The 19902-nt window shown below is 37.0% G+C and overlaps 1 protein-coding gene and 1 long non-coding RNA gene across 2 annotated transcripts; both read right to left on the bottom strand.

The window, feature by feature from the left end:
• Positions 1-2557: 2557 nt before the first annotated feature.
• Positions 2558-6272, bottom strand: LOC113284197. The gene is made up of 7 exons (XR_003328001.1): positions 5937-6272; positions 5313-5354; positions 4700-4822; positions 4282-4513; positions 3662-3821; positions 3446-3563; positions 2558-3076 (listed from the first exon to the last, which is right to left on the bottom strand). It is a non-coding gene; the product is annotated as an uncharacterized LOC113284197 (long non-coding RNA).
• A 7119-nt stretch (positions 6273-13391) lies between these two features.
• LOC113284191 (bromodomain-containing protein DDB_G0270170-like) lies at positions 13392-17316 on the bottom strand. Its single transcript, XM_026533606.1, has 5 exons — positions 17028-17316; positions 15035-15817; positions 14023-14214; positions 13830-13946; positions 13392-13739 (listed from the first exon to the last, which is right to left on the bottom strand). The coding sequence occupies exons 1-5, from the start codon at positions 17073-17075 to the stop codon at positions 13632-13634; spliced, it is 1248 nt and encodes a 415-aa protein (XP_026389391.1). The 5' UTR covers positions 17076-17316; the 3' UTR covers positions 13392-13631.
• Between the last annotated feature and the right edge of the window lie 2586 nt (positions 17317-19902).

The raw sequence follows: 19902 nt of genomic DNA, 5'->3' as shown, positions 1-19902 counted from the left end.
AAAATTAATTACAAACAAACTTCGTCTCATCGTTTGTGATTCCTCAATAACTTGTTTCGCTAGTCGATTAAGTTTATTGTGTGGTGATTGATAATACTAGGATGTTCTTTGGGAATATAAGTCTGGCTTATCAATTGGTTCATGTTCGGCGGAACAAAAACTCTTGGGTATTTCTGTGGGAGACAGATTTATTCAATCCTATAGACTTATGTGTAATACAGATTTTTTTATCAAGTCTTCGACTTTAGGTCGTAGCAACTCTTAGTTGTGGGTGAGATCAGCTAAGGGAATCAAGTGCACAGGATCCTGCTGGGATCAGAGACGTAAGGAGCTCAACTGTACCTTGAATCAGTGTGAGATTAATTAGGGTTCAACTACAGTCCAGTCCGAAGTTTATTGTTAGTAGGCTAGTGTCTTTAGCGGCTTAATACAGTGTGGTGTTCAATCTGGACTAGGTCCCGAGGTTTCTTTGCATTTGCGGTTTCCTCATTAACAAAATTCCGGTGTCTGTGTTATTTCTTTTTTGCATTATATTTTGTTATATGGACTAGGTCCCGAGGTTTTTTCCAACCTTTGGTTGTTGATTTACATTGATTGACACTTGAACATTGGTCTTTGGTACCGTTCAAGTAACTCCTCTTATATTCAATCAGGCTCGCAGATTCCTATTTGCTGATTTCTGATTGAATTAAGAATTAGAGATATTAAACTCTTTGATATATTTTATTCTATATTGAGTCTGACTGTCTAGTTGATTCTCTAGAAAGTGTATTGGAGTAAGTCCTCTCAGATTGCCAAACGAATTGTTGGGTGTGATTGTTAGATTCCCGCATTTTTAATTTTGACTCTAATTTAAGACTTGCTAGATACTAGCTTAGAAAGCTAGAAAAAATGATTAAGATCGTTTTTTCAATCGTATAAAACTTCCTTCAGCTTGCCATCCATCTCTTCTCTCCCACTGCTATCTATAGGTATTAAATAAATAAAACCATCTCGACGAGCGGACCACCGACAATCACGCCCACATAAAATCATATCGCATGTGTCTCTAAACCCGTTTGCATGGTAAACATCAAAAGTTACATGATAATTCCAATTATCGTAACAACGAAAATCACACCAAAAATATGTAAAACCAACAACTACACGAAAATCCCAGTGCCATTCGTCACCTTGATGGAGCGAACGTTGACCTAGACCGTCATAGGTGGACATGAAGTGCATATCCAACGAAACTTCATACCCTTCAATATCATTCTTTATTTGCACTGTGGTCTTTTCATATGAACATTTGGAAACCATAACGGAAACAATAGCACCAGCAACAACAAACTTGTATTTCCATACCTACTAGTACCCGTTTTTGAATCTGATTAAATACGTTGAGGCCTGGAAGTGGAGTTAGTGGGTATGTGTATATGTAGGGAAAGTTGGATATATGCTCCAAGATTCCAGTTTCGTGTAATATGTCCCAAACTGACGTTTTCAGTCAAGGAACCATTAAATAGTCAATTTATCGTAAATGTCTTAGGATTTTCTCTCTAATTTCTGCGAGGTTTTTCTGTTTAAATATTCCTGAACCTCGAAAAGGTGTTAGTATATAGTATACTAGGGAATCACCCGTGCCGGTATTTCACACCGTTATATTTTGGGGTGCTTTGCTGTCGCACCATGTCTGTCTTCTTCTTTCTGATATCCTCTGGTTTGTATCGCCCAAGTCACACAGTTGTGTTATCCTCTACAAAGACATCATGTATTATGCTACCCTGCAGTTACATTACGTTACAAAAATGAAATTGGTAATATGTTTAATCATTCATTCGTTTTAGTAGTCGACAATGGTTTCTGACGGTAGCATCATTTGCTATACGATGACTTATGATAATATATGATTAATTATGAATTTCTTAATATTGGATTTGATAATCATCTCATGTATTGTATTAATCCAGTACTTGAAACGACGAAATAGGTCAAATGAGGGTTAATAAGTTACACCTCATGGTAATCCCATTGCCCAGTTTCTATAAAGCTGATATCCGGAGTCCCAAACAGTGCCATCACATTTCGAGAGTATTATTGACAAAATATCTCTGGAAATTGACGTAGGATAAAAAGATTGCATGGCTGCTATTTGGGTATCAATTTGCTTGGGAGTGGACAAAACATCCTCTCCTGCAGCAAGCATGTTCCGCTGATGTCTACATTTTCCACCTCTCTTTATTCTAAGACTGCAAAAGGGGAAAATTGTTTGGGAGTGTACCACATAAGACAACATCTTCAAATATTGGGTTGGTGCACCCCCAAGGGCGTTCAAAATTTGGAAGACATATAAATTGATGAAGGGGCTTGGCCACCTACAAATTCGTTCCTGCAATCCGTTACACCACATACATTTTCCACATAGTTGCACCTGTATTAGCTGCAACTCATCAATAAAAGAGTAAATGTGAATCATGAAAAAAAATTACCTGTATTCTAACCTCCCTTTTAACTCAGACGTCCTGTGACTAAGAAAAGAGACTATAAACATTTTGGGTGGAAAATTGTGCCAAAAAAATTCACTAACCCGGATAATTATATTGCAGGGAAAGAGATGCAGTATTAAGCCTTCATTATAACAAAAGACCTAGGGTTGAAATGCGGAACCTGATAATAGAGCATAACTATTATCATATCAAGACTGTAAGTAAACCGCGAAACATGGAGTTCAAACAAAGGAAACAGAAAACAAATAACAATACTGAGTAAAGATTCATGTAATGTTTTATTCAATTATATTCCGGTGGCGAGGCCCATCTCATTCAGCAGCTTCATTCTTATTATCCTCCATTCCAGTTGTTTCGTCAAGGCAAGGTTTCTTTGCGTATGGTCCATCAACAGTATTTGAATCTCCTTCAACTGTCACAGTCGCAAAAACACCTTAGCCAGGCTGGTTGGTGAAGTTAATGCGGGTGACACTGAAGCTGGTTGGTGTTTTCTGCTTCATGTTGAAAGAATTGATACTAATTTGGAAATCAACAACTCGATGAAGTATCTGCGAGAATCCAGATATTACCCCAGATTTTGCATTATCCTGCGATGTTAAGAGTTGAATGTAACATTAGTTTGATGAATGAATGGGAATAATAAGACATAATTATATATTTTAGATCACGGAGTTGGCGGCTTTTATAAACTTGGGTCTATAAATATCTATCTCCCAGGTATTCAATTAAGTTTCTGTACTAAACTATATACTGAACTCTTTTAATTTTTTTAAAAATTACACAAATATTTCAAAGATCTTTATAGATGAAAATAAGACACGGATTTTTATGATTTGTATGATATATAAGTAAGCACACATGAGTGGACCAAAACTCAACTGCAAAGAATGCAAGCTTGCCAGCTAATGTCATGCCCAAAATATATCATCAAACCCAAAATCTAGAGACGGGTTTACCTATGACGCTCATGTGAGCTCAGCTGCGGTAGCACGGACCAATTTTTGGACTTCACTATCCAGAGCTACAAAAACGGTGGTGCCAGTATGGTCCTCTACCTCAAAGCGGACCATGAACCTATGATGCGAAAAGGAACCATCAATCCGTGCATTGGTTAAGTTATGGATAGCTTTCGACATGTCAGAATAATTGAAAATTATGTTCTGGGTGATTACCTTGCGATGGCAGTTCAACTTTGGCTTCACATTTAGTGCACCAAAGGTCTCCACCATCACCCACAACCTTCTTGCTACACCGATGGCAGGCAAGATAGTGCCAACCATTTCCAATCAGCACATAGGTGGCGGTGGCGTTACATATGAGGATGTTAGTGGCCTGCATATATGGACATAAATCGAAAATGAAGTATTGGTTTATATAAGTATGCACACACCGGAAAAATAGTTTTCTTTTAAAACCTAATTTAATATACGATGTGTATGTGTTGCTGTCAGATGAATTGGGAGATTCAAATTTCATTCATGCAGAAAGACATCAATACTAAAAGCTACGGAGTAGAGTGTGAAATCGCAAATCCAAGAAAAGTATTAGTTTTAAACAACAGAGCAGGATGTGTTGTCACATTATAAAGTTGTGTCATTGAAGCTAAAAAACTAATAAACTCTTGGATCAATTTGATGGTAATTCAAATAGAATTGTGTTACATTTTGTACAGCTAAGAGTTCTCACTAATGATTTTGGGTATGACTTGAGCATGGATGAATTTAGGTTTTGTTATACACCTACGCATCAATTTAGTTCACACGCTAGGCACCTCGGAAATTAAAGTGCTTACATGTCATGATGCCAATTTCTCCTCTTGGCGGGTAATGAAGTTCCACTGAGAGTATTCACGGATTCCACTTCTCGGACATAGATAAAGGAAGAACCACACACCAACGGACATAAGATGGGAAATACCCGAGTGGAGATCGGATATAAGTAAAACATAACCCCATGTAACATCATGTTTTGATCACCAAGCAAGCAACACATGCCGTGACATCGAGATATGACCATAAACCAATCTGCACATTCAGAATTTTATTCTGTAACCACTTCACAGAAATGATTTAGAGATTTTTATATCCTTATGTCAGATGAGCATTTTTTTAAATTTTGTTTTAACCTTATAAATATGCACATTGAATGTAGCTGACACAAATGATTTACAACTAAGCAAATAGTGGAACACAATCTAGGTAAGTCGCAACCTGGGTTTCTCCATAGTGGTGTTGAACTTAAAAAGTGAATAGACTTCTTCCTCGCGGAGTAATGTGACGAACTTCAAGATAAGATATCACATATCAGTGTATGGCTGCATTTAAGGTATCTGCCTGCATAACACATTTCGTTAGCAAACTTTACAGGCAAAGAAATTAAGCAAATGAAAATTTAATGAAGGTTTCATGGCTTTCTTGAGCAAGTATAAGAAAACATAGACACAAATACGGACATACTTTTATCTTTAGGCAAAAAGATCCAAAAACATTGATAGACAACAACTGATAGCACTAAACTATTTGGTTTAACCACCGTGGAGTTATCATTTACGTTTTCTCTGATCTCAAAAAGAAAATAGAAGTTAAACCTCGATTAGATTAAGTGTACTTTGTAAGGGCTATAGAAATACTTGTATGGGGAACGGAGGATTAACGGCTTCGGTAAGATTACCTTTGTATGGGCTATAATTTACCATTAATAGTATCGTAATCTTAACATTCATGCAAAAACAAAAACATCTCCAATCAGGCTTATTTGAAAACTTTATACAGAATTTGAAATCAAAAAAAGAAATGCAAAGAAGCAAAATGAAAAGTACAGTACCTTAATGACATTTTCTCTTTCATGGGTACACACATGCATGACCTACCATCGGAATACAGGGACAAACAAAACGCATAATTAGAGGTATTAAACCATTAAAAACAAAACTACAAATATATCAGAAAGGAAGATTCCCAATTATATAGTACAAACTATAAAGCCTAAAATCCTTCTTGGGGTTTAGTGACAATTGATACTCAATTAGGACATGAATAAAGCTTTAGTAACTGGCAACCTCTTCATAATTGTGAACGCCTAAAGAAAAAAAAAATGAATTGTCATATTTTATATCTGCCCACAAACATCTTCAGAAACAATTTCTCAAGGTCATATAGACCGATCCAAAAAAAAAAAAAATTTTGCTCAAGGTCATATATGAAGATGGGAAAAGCGAAGGATTTAGAGTTAAGACTCTGGATATAACATCAATGAATCTCATCATCCTTCAATTATAAATACTTAACATCAGAATGGAAAACACGGAATACCAATTCAATTCAAAATTCAGTATTTTTACTCCTGGAGAAGTGATACAGACAAACCCTAGCCAATATTAGTTGATCCCGAAAAGAAAAAGAAAAAACTAATCCTAGGCAAACAAAGTATTGTAGAGCTCGAAATTACCTGTTAATAAAGCTCAATCAAGTGCATCTAATTCATGCCCAAAATCAAGATGATTCTAGAAATGTTGCAGTAAAAATGTTTTTTCTTTTTTTTTTTTTTGTGGAAAAGAACATCACGTTTGATCTAATTAGGTTCTTTTAGGGTTGTGGAATCCGCTTCAATTCGGCTGCAGCGTTCTGATTAAACTTTTTGAATTACGGTTTAATGAATCTTTAACAGCTGAAGGATAGTTCTGTGTGGAGGTGAAACGATTGATTGGAATTTGGAAGTTGGAACAAAGTTTTGACTCTATCATTCGAATGGGACTCCTCAAATGAAGTTGATAGTCAAAATACCCCTTCTTGGTCTCAAGTATTTCCCTAGGTTATCCCGATTTTAATTATAAGAAATTTTTTGAGTTGCGGGGGTGAAACTTTCTCTCACTATTTAGACCGTCAGATTAGGAAAACTGATATGAGATCTGTGAGGGGAGGAGAGATCACGGCCACCAGTTGGAAAATCCAATGTATCCTGGCCGCTCGGTGACACACCAAACCCTCCTGTTGTATAAAGATAGATATGTTTTTTAATTCGCATATGCAATCCCAAATGTGTTCGAATATTGACCACTTAACGGTTTTGGATGGAATTTTGGACAGCTGGTGCATATTCCCGAAAACTGGAATCCTGGGGCATAGCCCCAAAATGATAGTCGATTTTGGGACATATCCTCAGTTTTCCCTATACAGAGAGAGAGCTAAGATTACAACATTCAAATACCATTCATTTATGGTTTGATCAATTTTTCTTTTTGAAGAATAAAATTTATTAAACAACTAAAGGCGTACTACAATAGGGTATGAGATATCCATGAATTCTGCAGTAACATCACAGTAAATGGAGAGTAGAAATATGAGGATTCGAATTGCAGAGGAGGTAAATGATGGAGCCGGTTATTACGAGATATTACAAGATATCTATGAGATATCTTCCTTTCCAGATATACTTGTTGTATATCTGTCATATATCTGTATCTTTGTATATTTCTTATCGTGTAAGCCAAGTTACTTCCTGATATATCTCTGGTTCTTGTATATAAGACCAGATACATTAATTCATAGATACATCTCTGTATACAATCCAATATACCATGACAAATTCTGTCATGGTATCAGAGCCAGGCCCCTTTCAACCCATCCATGTCCATCCGTGTGTCCGTTGTTTCCGTATCACCTATCAGTGTAGCCCAGTCAGCGGCTTTCGTATCATACCCGTCAGTGTAGCCCAGTTAGCGGCTGTCATATCCATCAGTTCAGTGTAGCCCTAGTCGTTGAGGGGGGTGTTAAATAGTACCACATCGCCTAGGGCAACCTAGGATCCATGCTTAATAAGCCATGAGCAACCCTAACCTTACAAGACGGTTTTCGAGGTTAGTTAGGCCCGTGGATTTCTAACATGGTATCAGAGCGAGGTTAGATCTAAATCAAATCGTGTTTCCGCTGCAACAAACAACAACCAATAGTCAGTACTTGAATCATAAAACTCAAACCCTAGTGTCGCGTATCCTTTTTCATTATCACTTAACATGTCACCTGAAGATTATCAACCCATTACTGTGAAGTTTGATGGAACCAACTACAATCATTGGTCCTTCTTAATGAGAAGTTTTCTCAAGGGAAAAGCCATGTGGAGATATATTGATGGAAGAGCCAAAAAGCCTACAACTGGTGTTGTTATCACTGAGAAAGGAAAAGAAGCTGGAGAAGAAACTGCTGAAAGCTGGGAGGTCAACAATCACAAGATATTAACCTGGATAAGCAACACAGTTGTAACTTCCATAAGCATGCAACTTACAGGTTTTGAAACTGCCAAAGATGCATGGGACTTTCTTTCAAAAAGGTATACCCAAATTAATTTTGCTCAACGTTACAAGCTAAAACAAGATATCTGATCTATGAAACAACAAATAGAACAATCTGTTTCAGATTTCCACTCTGAGATGTCGATTATATAGAACCAGTAAGCACTAATGGAACCCAACTGGACAGCTGACATAGATCTATGGCAGAAATACAGAGAAGAATCACGACTAGTTCAGCTCTTAATGGCATTAAAAGATGATTTTGAGACTGTGAGAGCCTCAATACTACATCGATCACCTCTCCCATCTGTTGAGGCTGCATTATCAGAACTCATCACTGAAGAAACTCGAAAAAGAATCAAGCCAGATATACCAGCTGTGTTTTCAGCTCCTTCACGTGCAAACTTTAACAATCACTTCAATACACAGAAGACAACTCGTGATTTTTCACAAACTCAATGCTACAACTGTAAGAAATCAGGTCACTTAGCCAAAAACTGCACTGTGACACCAATGCAGAGTGGACCTCACACTTCAGCTTCTCAAAGAATCCAACAAGAATCAAGTTTTCCAATTCAGTGCAACTATTGCAAGGAACCAGGACATACAGTAGCAAACTTCACCTCACCATCTTCCAGAAACATGAGAGAATGAAGAAGGTTTAATGGAACCGGATATGTACCTGCACCATCCATTCACGCAGCACCTGCATCTATACCAAATAATCTAGCTGACATACAAGAAATGCTCCAACAGGCACTTTCAATGGGAAACAATAACTCTACAGCAGCATCTGCAGTATCTACTTCCGCAGGTAGCTTCTCAAATGGTTGGTTCCTTGACTCAGGTGCCTCTAACCATATGACATTTGATTCTAGCATATTTGAGCAGAAAAGTCCTATTACTATGCCTACAATCCAAACTGCAGATGGATCTGAACTAGCTGCCAGTCATATTGGTCAGATTAAAATCTCTGACAAGATACATATATCTGATGTGTTACTTGTTCCAAAGATAAGAATGAACCTTATATCAATTGGACAATTATGTAATCAGGGATTTAACATTTACTTCTTCTCTTCTGGCTGTGTGATACAGGATCCCAAGAGAAAGAAGCTTGTTGGGATAGGCCGTAGAGTAGGAAGATTGTACCTTCTCGAAACACTGATTTCCCCTCGACTGTCAAAGAGTGAGCTTGCTGCAACTGCAAATTCCTTTTCTCCATCTGTGTCTCCTTTTATGTCATGGCATTCTAAGTTAGGCCATGTGTCTTTCTCTCATCTCACTCATATGATAAATAGTGGATTATTGGGAACTATTCAGGTTGATAAAGAACCTTATTGCATCTCATGCAAGTTAGGAAAACAAACTGCTCTTCCTTTCAATAATAGTATAACTCATTCTGTCGAACCTTTTGATCTCATCCACTCAGATGTATGGGGAAAATCTCATATTATCTCTAAGGGAGGAGCACTATATTATGTTATTTTCATTGATGATTTCTCTCATTTCACATGGATATATCTTTTCAGTTCTAGATCAGATTTTTTAAAAATTTACACAACCTTTTCTAGAATGATCAAGACACAATTCGGAAAAACCATCAAGACATTCAGAGCTGATCAAGGAGGAGAGTATATATCAACTCCTTTCAAATAATTCCTTGCAACCGAAGGTACCCTTCTTCAATTATCATGCACTGAAGCTCCACAGCAAAATGGCATTGCAGAGAGAAAACACCTCCATATCATAGAGACAGCTAGAACACAACTTTTGTCAGCATCAGTTCCATCTAACTTTTGGGTTGAGTCAGTCCTGACTACAGTCTACACAATAAACCGTATTCCATCCATAGTTACAGAAGGAATGTCTCCATATGAACGGTTATACAACAAGAAACCAAACTATTCTGAGCTTCGTGTTTTTGGGTCAACGTGCTTCGTTCTTCTTACCGAGAGAGAAAGAACCAAACTCAGCAAAAAGAATGCTATATGTGTATTCCTAGGCTATGGCATAGAATAAAAAGGTTATCGCTGCTATGATCCAGAGAGTCAAAGACTACGCGTTTCCAGACATGTTATATTCTGGGAAAATATACCCTTTTGGTCTCTCCCCACTAGTAAATCTCCAAACTTAGAACAGTTCTCTTATCTAGATCCCTTTGAGGATACGTCTCAGTCCAGTTCTCCATCAACATCCATTCTGTTTCCCTCCACATATATTACTCCTTTTGAAAATAGGGAAGCTATACAAGATCACTCTATGGTTAATCCTGACGCAGCTTCTCAAGAAGGGGATCCTATATCTGACAATGTTACTTTACCAACACGAAATCGTCGACCACCAGTCAGGTTTGTAGACTATCATTGTTCATTATCATCGATTTTATTTGTGCATGCACCAACTTCTTACAGGGAAGCATATGTACTACCAGTTTGGCAACACTCTATGGATGAAGAATTACTTGCACACAAAGAAGCTCATACTTGGGATATGGTTGTACTTCCTCCAGGAAAGTCTGTTATTGGAAGTAAATGGGTATACAAAATTAAAACTGATTCAGACGGCAAGATAGTTAGATACAAATCCCGTCTAGTTGCTCAAGGATACACTCAGGAGTATGGTATCGACTATGAAGAAAAATTTGCCCCTGTTGCTCGTATGACTACAGTTCGTACTCTTCTTGCTGTTGTTGTTGCTCGAAAATGGAATATACATCAAATGGATGTGAAAAATGCCTTTCTTCATGGAGATCTTCAAGAAGAAGTGTATATGCGACCTCCACCTGGAATGTCTCACTCTCCCAATCGAGTATGTAAGCTTCATAAACCTCTCTATGGACTCAAACAAGCACCTCGTGCTTGGTTTGAAAAGTTTTCCAATGCTGTTTTACGATTCGGATTCACTCAAAGTGCATATGATTCAGCCATGTTTACTCGTTCCACTGCAAGGGGTATGGTTATTCTACTCCTCTACGTAGATGATATGGTCATTACAGGTGATGACATGAAAGGCATTGATGCTCTTAAAACTCATCTTAGTTCATGTTTTGAAATGAAGGATCTAGGCTCCTTACGTTACTTTCTTGGTTTAGAAGTTGATCACTCATCTGATGATTGTTTCATCTCTCAAGTAAAATATGCCTCATATATTCTTCAACGTGCTGGATTAACGGATAATAAAACTGCAGCCACACCTCTTGAATTAAATAGCAAGCTTAGTCCTTCTGATGGAAAACTACTTCCTAATCCTACCTTGTACCGCCAGCTTGTGGGAAGTCTAAACTACTTAACTATTACTCGACCAGACATCAGTCATGCAATGCATATAGTTAGTCAGTTCATGTCAGCTCCGCGATCCACTCACTATGCAGCTGTACTCAGGATCTTACGTCATATCAAAGGAACATTGTATCAAGGAGTTACGTTTTCGTCCACTTTTGATCTCTTCCTTCGTGCATATTCAGATTCAGATTGGGCAGGAGATATTACAGATAGACGCTCAACTACAGGCTATTGCTTATTTCTGGGTAGTTCATTAATATCTTGGCGTAGTAAGAAGCAAAACGTAGTTTCTCGATCTAGTGTTGAAGCAGAGTATAGATCTCTTGCACACTCAACCTCAGAAATTGTTTGGCTGCGATGGCTTCTAGGGGATATGGGAGTTAATCTGTCAGAACCAACTCCACTGTATTGTGACAACAAGGCTGCTATTCACATTGCTCACACTGATGTTTTTCATGAACGTACCAAGCATATCGAAATTGACTGTCATTTTGTACGTCATCAGTACAAGAAACGGATTATCAACTTATCCTTTGTTTCTTCTGAGCTGCAACCTGCTGACCTCTTTACTAAGGCACTGTCTTTTGTGCGTCTCAAGCTCTTAATTTCCAAACTCAACATGTGCTCTATCCCATGTTGAGTTTGAGGGGGGGTATTACGAGATATTACAAGATATATATGAGATATCTTCCTTTCCAGATATACCTATTGTATATCTGTCATATATCCGTATCTTTGTATATTTCTTATCGTGTAAGCCAAGTTACTTCCTGATATATCTCTGGTTCTTGTATATAAGACCAGATACATGTAATTCATAGATACATCTCTATATACAATCCAATATACCATGACAAATTCTGTCACCGGTGAGGTAGACCTGGATGGGGTTGTCGAAGATCCGCAGACTTTTGACGAATGCTTTCTACAAGAAAAGTTGTACTTTTGATGGACCCGGAAGGGTCCATAAGAACTTGGTTGTTGTTGGTGGTACCGCTGCAATCTAAGATGCTAGTCAGACCTTTGTATGTTGAAGTTGTTGTGTACTGCCCGTGCGTTATCTGTTTGCTTCCATGTTTTTTTAGCTTGATTCATAATTTCGGTTGAGTCTGTACTGATCACGGCTTGAAGTAGAATCCTTTTTCTGCCTTTGAGGATTAGTGTTAAAAGTGATATTACAAAGGTTACTAAGGAACTGAAACAAAGTTACAATGGGGACTACAGGCTGACTATATTAACTAAGCTAAAGCTAGGAAAAGATAACAATCTGCAGAAAAGTGAATACAAACGAAACTGAAATAAAAATCTGTCGAGTTCACCGGCCAATTCGTACACCAAATAGGTTTTATGCTTACACTTGTGGTAGAAATTACAGCATAACCTATGATATAATCCTGTGGTTTTGGCTCATGATGTTTCTAGCATGTGGAGGTTGATGACTATGCTGGTTGATGAGGGAATATGTCACCTTGGTCAAGATTTGCATTAGATCTAAAGTTTAGATAGAAGACCAGGTGAAAGTTACCGAGTACAACTTGCCACAAGTTTCACCAATAAAACATCAAGCTGGCAAATATTCAACCAGGATGATATAAAGATAATTTTTTGAAACTGTAGATGAGTGCTGCTCATCTAGCTGATAAGGGATTTGAATCTTATGGCTGAGTATCCGATTATTGGTGTTGAAGTGAGGTTAGCTAAGGCTCGAAAATGATGATGCTAATTCCTTGAATGCATAGGTTAAGCTCAATACTGATCATGAACATATTTCATATCCTAAAATAGACTAACTAATTAACAAGGAATTACAAAAGTAGTCTCGTGCTTGTGTAATAAGGATATTGTAGTGTGCTTTCATAGTCATATATACATACACACACAAGGACTATCGAAATGGCAAGTACATTATTTTCGTCAAAAAAGTAAATGAATTAAAATACTAATTAAACCCAACATATTTTTCCGGTTTTTTATATATTTTTTTTTGTACACTTCGTTTTACAAAGGAAAATGATAAACTCACCGTGGAAAATCCGCAGTGAACTCACCGGGAGACACAGAAAAAACTGGGCCCCTATAAATCCTTGGGTGGTGGGTCCCAGGAGTTTCTCTCACTCGGTGATTTCTCGATGGAGAAATCACGATCAGTGTAGCACAGCCGTTTTACAAGTCATCTCTAATCTATATGATCAGCTAATTCACTAATATTATACAAGTATGTATATGATATATATCAGAGTCGAAACCAAGAATCATAACAAAGGAGGTGCAAAAATTTTAAGGGTGCAAAAAATGCAAAAATAGGCTTATTTGTAAAGAAAAAAAAAATTCTTTTAAAACCTAAAATGGGCTTTGGAGCCAGCTGGGCGGGGTGCAAGTGCAACCCCTAGCAATGGGCTGGCTCCGCCCCTGATATATATCCAAAATCAAAGTACATTTAGTCACCCCCTTATTTCTTAGAGTATCTATTATATTATTTTTATGCGATAGAAAATGGGGGATCCCATGCACATGCAGAATTGTACAAAATATGCAGATGCCCTTAGATAACGATGTATGATGTTGATCTGATCAGATCCAAGATTGAAGGAGATCATAGTTGCATTTAAAAGAATTAACTCCACTGATATGAGCAAATATATCATCGGAAGAATCAACATCTTCCTCTTTTCCTACTACCTGTATCATACAAAAATGAAAACTAGAATATAAAACAAGAGTGGTTATTTAATTAGCTGATAATCAAAGAATGAATAAACTATATCTTACTTCATCATCTTCAAGATTGCTGCAACTATTTCTAACACTGTCTCCGAAATCGTCATTTTTTGCAAACCTTCCTCTAACGCGAGGTCGACTATCCGCCAAAGTCTTTCGACAAGCATACTATACAAACGAATGCATTAGTAGAACGTAGAATACTTTTTTTTTATACAACCAAAACATTGTAGAAGTTAATTACCTTGATTTTTTTACTGAAGTTCCTTTCATTTCTTTTCTTCATGTATCTATGAATCTTTTCTTTTCTCTCTTCAACTGACAGTCTTCCAACTTTGTACGAAGATTCGTCCAAGCTTGCTAACTCTGATGTTAATTGGGTAGTGTTATTGTTACTACACTCATTTACTAGCAGTTGATTATCATGATTAAGTGCCTACAAAACCAAAAACAAAGAAACAAAAAATGTCGAATAATGGAATCACGTATAAAATATGACTGATCATGACACAAACTTAACGAAACGAAGGCTCTTTATTGAGACAGTTACACATGCATGATGATCACCACTTATTTTAGCTAACCTACAGATTTTGAAACATAATTCTCCTAGGAAGCATTTGATACCTTAAACTTTAATTTTCTATTGTGTGTCCTTTTAAGTCAATACAGGAATATTGTTCTTTTAATCTTAAAGATAATATGCATCTATAGTCACGGAGACATGGGAACACAGAACAATTTCAATGTTCATAATCCATGAAGTACCATAGCTGATCACCTGATTGCTCACTATGAGCAGATTTTGTTTATGAAAATATTTTATATTCTCGCAGTAGAATAAGAATTCATCACAATTGAAGAAATGAGTACAGAAACATACCGAAAACAAAAAGGATATGCTCTAGGCATGATACAGACGTGTTGTCTAATATGTAGAGAAGTAAAAGCTCAAATTAGTAAAAAAGTAAAATGTGAAAGAACTGTCGTGTAAACTTATCTTCCTTTGAAAATTTAAATTCCCATTATTACTTAGTTACTTGGACAACGGGCATTTTCCATCTTTTATGCCCTAAAACATGTCTATAGTAGCCACCGAAACCCCTAGTTGTGAAGAAAATTTTTTGTCAAAAGATACCTGATTCACATGCTCCTTTCTACAGTTATAGATCAACTTTATAGATTATAGTTCTAAACACGGAAAATTAGTTAAAAACAAAAATTCGACAAGTTTCGAGTTGGGACCGTTACAGTACCTGAATATCAGTTGGGTTGAAAACTCGTTGCATGGTATCAGTAACGTAAACACCATTACTGTTATCTCCTTGGAGATCCAGTTCTTGCTGCAATTCGGATCCCATAAGCATGCCGCCCGAGAATATTCCCGATCCACAATCAGTTGACAATGGGGTAGTGCTAGTGAAATTCGCGGGCAAAAATGATCCAACAGAAGGATCAATGCAAGAACAAGACGGTGAACATGGATCTAAACTAGCATAAGAAGTTGGTAAAGAGGATAAACAATCATCTTCAAATATGGATGGTAATGGTGGTCCGGATCCTGCTAACGAGCAAATAGGATTGGTAGAATATGACAAAAACCCATTAGTGTCATCTGTTAATGGAAGCGGTGGTACTTGTAGCGAGGAAAAATCGAATTCTTCTTCTTGGGTTGTGATCATGGGAGGGATTGGGTATTGCAAATTTGGAGATGACGATGATAAGTTCATGGCTGAGGTGATATTATTTTCATTCTCATCTTGAGAATCAAAAATCATGGGCAAGTTATTGTTGGTTATCATGGTGTTAAGTATATCATTGGGGTTACAGTTGTTACTAATGCTAAAGTTGTTATTGCTGTACATTCCTGTTCCATCTAAAGCATACGAGGCATCTGAAAGATTTGCAGCGTATGAAGAGTTTTCCTCATAGCAGCAGTTATTTGATGAGGATACGTCAGAGTTTGGTAAGTTTTCCGGAAACAAGTCTTGGTCAGAAAACTCAAACATTTGAGCACTTATGGGGCTGGAAATATTTTCCTGTAAACAAATAAAATCCTAACAGTTAGATTAACAACTAACAGTCCTACGGTATTATTCAGTCAAGAAAGAAAAGAAATTCCCACGTTAGGCATACGAGAAGATGATATTTTCATACACAAATTTAGTAGAGATATATAGTTATACACATTAGTGAATACGTACTTGTCAAGGTGAAAAGTTAAGGAAATTTTAGGATTATAAAACAGCTAAAAACATACTCAATACAGAAAGTATGTACAAGGACATCTTAACCTACGCATGTATGCGTAATGTAATTAGCACGCATCAGCCCATATATGTTTAAAACCAAAACAAGAGGTATCGATTCTCTAAAGTAAGATTGTCATTTCGTAGATATATTTGACAAATACGTGCTTTCAAGAAGATAGGAATAATATGCATGTGACATGTTAGAATTTATATTACCCTATACCTAAGTAAAATAAAATATCAGAAAGAAAAGCAAATTCATGTATGTTGTTCTTGTAAATGGAAAAAAGATAATAAAGCAAGGAAAAATGTAGATGAAAATTTGGCAGAAACAAATAGATAGGTGAAAGAAGAAAAAGAAGAAGAAGAAAGTATAATAACCTTTGTTGTTTTCACACTTTACAAAGTGTGTACAAAACAGGGAAGTGTAAATAAAAAGTTTGCAAAGTTATAACTTCTATAAATGAGGGTTTGTAAAAGTTCGTAATAATTGAACATGGTTTTAGTTTAATGAGTTGAGGAACAATCAAAACAATGCATGACCATAATAATTATTCGATAAACGCGTTGTTACAGTTCTGGCAAGCATAGTACACTCCCGAATCGCTTCTTTGTGGCTCGCTTCAAACCAGTTAATTTGTTTATCAAGTGAGATTTTTTTACATAAGATAACTGTTAAAAGAAGATTATTGAAATTTTTGCTTACATCAAGCTAAATTAAAACTTTCAAACGAATGCAAAAGATTAGCCAAAAACACAAAGATATTGGTGCGACTGACAATTATAAATATAATAACTAATTCATGAAACAACCGAAACGAAAGAATTGCAAATGAAAAACAAAAACACTCGCTTTTGTTTTTTCCTGTTTTTTCTGTTTCTGTTTGTTTTTGTTTTATTTTAAGAAACAACATGAATGAACAAAAGTTTCTTTCATGGAGAAAACACCCACCACGACATAAAAGAATTTAAAAGCAGATAAAGATTGCAAGATTACCAGAGGATCAAGTTGTTGTTCGGGTGGATGAATAACGTCCTGCAACATCTTGATTAGTAAATTTCGCCAATATCCTGAGAAAGGAAGCTAATCAAAACTCCGCTCAAGGAACTCGCTATATCTATATATGCCCACTTATTCGACCCAACAATTAACTAATAAAAATCATGACTGATCTCAAGGAAGGAAGCTAAATAGCTAATCATCTCTGTGCTTTAACATGAATTAACCAAAAGAAGATGACCATTTTTCATGAAGATTGAAAGAGAAACAAGATGGGTTTGGGTTGCCAAAGACAGGGGAGGTTAGAGTTGGTTATATATAGGGACATAAGAAAGCCGTACAAAGCCGTAATACAAGCTGGATATTGTGTATGATTATCCCACCTGGCATTCGGCTGATTTGGAAATTCAATGGACATATCCATAAAGTCAGCAGTCGGGTAACTTGGGTTGACTTGGTTCCCTGTACTAATTCTTTCAATCTATTTTTAAGTTTTTACTCTCTAAATTTTCATTTTCTTAAATTGTGATGAGTTTTGGAAATGACTAATTAATCCTAACACCGAGTTCGATGGAAAGATGGCTCATGATCTTCTTCAGAATCGATGCACGTCCGGGTTAGAGAGCAATGGCAGGGTAGTAGAGGTAAGAAATATGCAGCCATGCAGCTGAAATAGTTGCTTTCTATCGCTAAATCATGCATGAGTTGAGGTGGCTAATAAAGGCAGTTCATCGATTGATACCGCAACTTCCAAATATTTTTTTTTTTTTTTTAATCAATCAGCTGGGGTTAAAGGGACCCCTGGAACAAGAAAAATCAAAACAAAAAACAAGAAAATAAAAAAAAAAAACCAGCAACCTTTTTCTTGATTCTGCAACTCCAGAAAACTTATCTCATCAAACAAAAACTCCGGTTAAGTTGGACCAGGATTTATATGCCAAGTCAAGTCTAAATCGGTTGAACTAACACTCTGTGAGAGATTCAAGCATCTCGTACAAAAATAAAGGTCATCATTTTTTTAATTTATTTTTATTTTTTGGTACAAACAAAAGTCATCATAATGTACCTCATGATCAACATCTAATTCCGGAGAATTCAAATAGGTGGCAGTGTTGACACCTTGTCCCGTATGATTCAATAAGAACTTGTTGATTGATCAAGGACAATCTATATGTACCTTCTAATTGTTTTGTTACTTTGGATACGGCATATCCGATCATTAGCTGCACATATTAAAAATGCATGTCAACCCAAGTCCACAAAAATAAAGGAAGTAAAAGAAGTTCGTTAGACACTACAGAGCATTAAGTAGAAAATAAATAAATATGATAACAACCGATGTGCCTTAGATGGGAGGGAGGGATACCTCTATCAACCAACATCAGCTTTCAAGCTGTCCGGTATTAGAATGATGTTATGCTACACCTATATCTATAGATTCTCCTAATTCTGTTATTCGATACTCCTCTTAAGGCAACGCAAATAGAGAGGTTCGACGTAGTGGACTCGTGAATAATAGGAATGAGAAGATTTAGATTTACATATTGTCGGTTTCTCTTATAAAAGAAGAAGAAAACCCTAAAAAAGATACACACGCTAAACGAAAATCTTTGTTAATTGTTTCCGGGGTGAAGTTCACAGACGTGCTCTACAACAGGGGCATGAGAATCGGTGCCGATCAATCCACCTATCTAGGCACCCTTTGTGAAACACATGACAACATCTGGACAGCTCTCTGATCTTGTCAGTCGTCTTCAAACAGTCCAAGCATATAGAACACATCGAATCTGCTTCCTCAACCTTCTTCTTCTTCGATTTCCTACAAAATTCGCCAAATTCCATTACCCGTAACTTCCTTTTAACTGATTCTTGTTGAAAGCGGACAAGTCCTCTAGGCGCGAGAGTTTGGTGGGCAGGAGTAGTAGTGGTAGAAATGGATGGTGTAAAGTTAGATGTAGGAACAGACGCAGGCAGTGTAGAAGAGCTTGCAAATATTGTTTCATGATCCTCTAATGGAAGCCTTGCAGTCAGCGCCTTCCTGCTTATTTTGTATAAATAATCTGACCTACTTGTCGCAGAGTTATACACATCTCTTTCGAATCTTACAGCAAAACTCTTTGTTGCGTCAAATTCCTCGGGGGTAGGTGCCTCATAAGAGATTGAATAAATTTACCCGTAATCATCTGTCTGGCTCTAGCATTTAGATTATCTCTCCAATATGGATCCATGTAATTGGATAGAGAGAAACCAAGGAAAGGATCCATGGTTAAGTCTGCAGCTAAGATCATGTACGTGCTGTTTATATATATATTTTCCTTTTTGAGTATTTGCTTCCTAATCCACATGGGATTGGGTATTGTAGACACGTTACTTACACGGACAAAGGGTGACGACATCTGGATCGTCTCTTTCTCCGCGTAAGGGTTTGACGCCATTAAAAGCCGATGAATTAGGATTAGAGGGGAAACACGCTTGGGCTAGCAGCTAGCTATAACAAGTCTATAAATACGTATTGCCATTTTGCTCGATGCAAATTAATAATCCAATTTTGAATGAACATATGAGAGCTGTGCAGAAGAGCTTGCAAACATTGTTTCATGATCCTCTATTCGAAGCCTTGCCGTCACCATCTTCCTGCTTATTTTGATCAAATAATCTGCCTTACTTGTCGCAGAGTTGTACACATCTCCTTCGAATCTTACAGAAAAACTATTTGCAGCGTCAAATTCCTCGGGGGTAGGTGCGTCATACGAGATTGAACTAATTTATCCATATTCCTCTGTCTAGCTCTAGCATCTACCTTCCGGGTAATTGGAGAAACAGAAAAGAAGGAAAGGATTCATAGTTAGGTTGTAGCTGAGAGCATGTACGT

The sequence above is a fragment of the Papaver somniferum genome, chromosome 1 (assembly GCF_003573695.1).
Source record: "Papaver somniferum cultivar HN1 chromosome 1, ASM357369v1, whole genome shotgun sequence".
Taxonomy (NCBI): Eukaryota; Viridiplantae; Streptophyta; class Magnoliopsida; order Ranunculales; family Papaveraceae; genus Papaver; species Papaver somniferum.
Note: the sequence above shows the minus strand (reverse complement) of the source record. Positions and strands in the feature narration are given on the sequence as shown.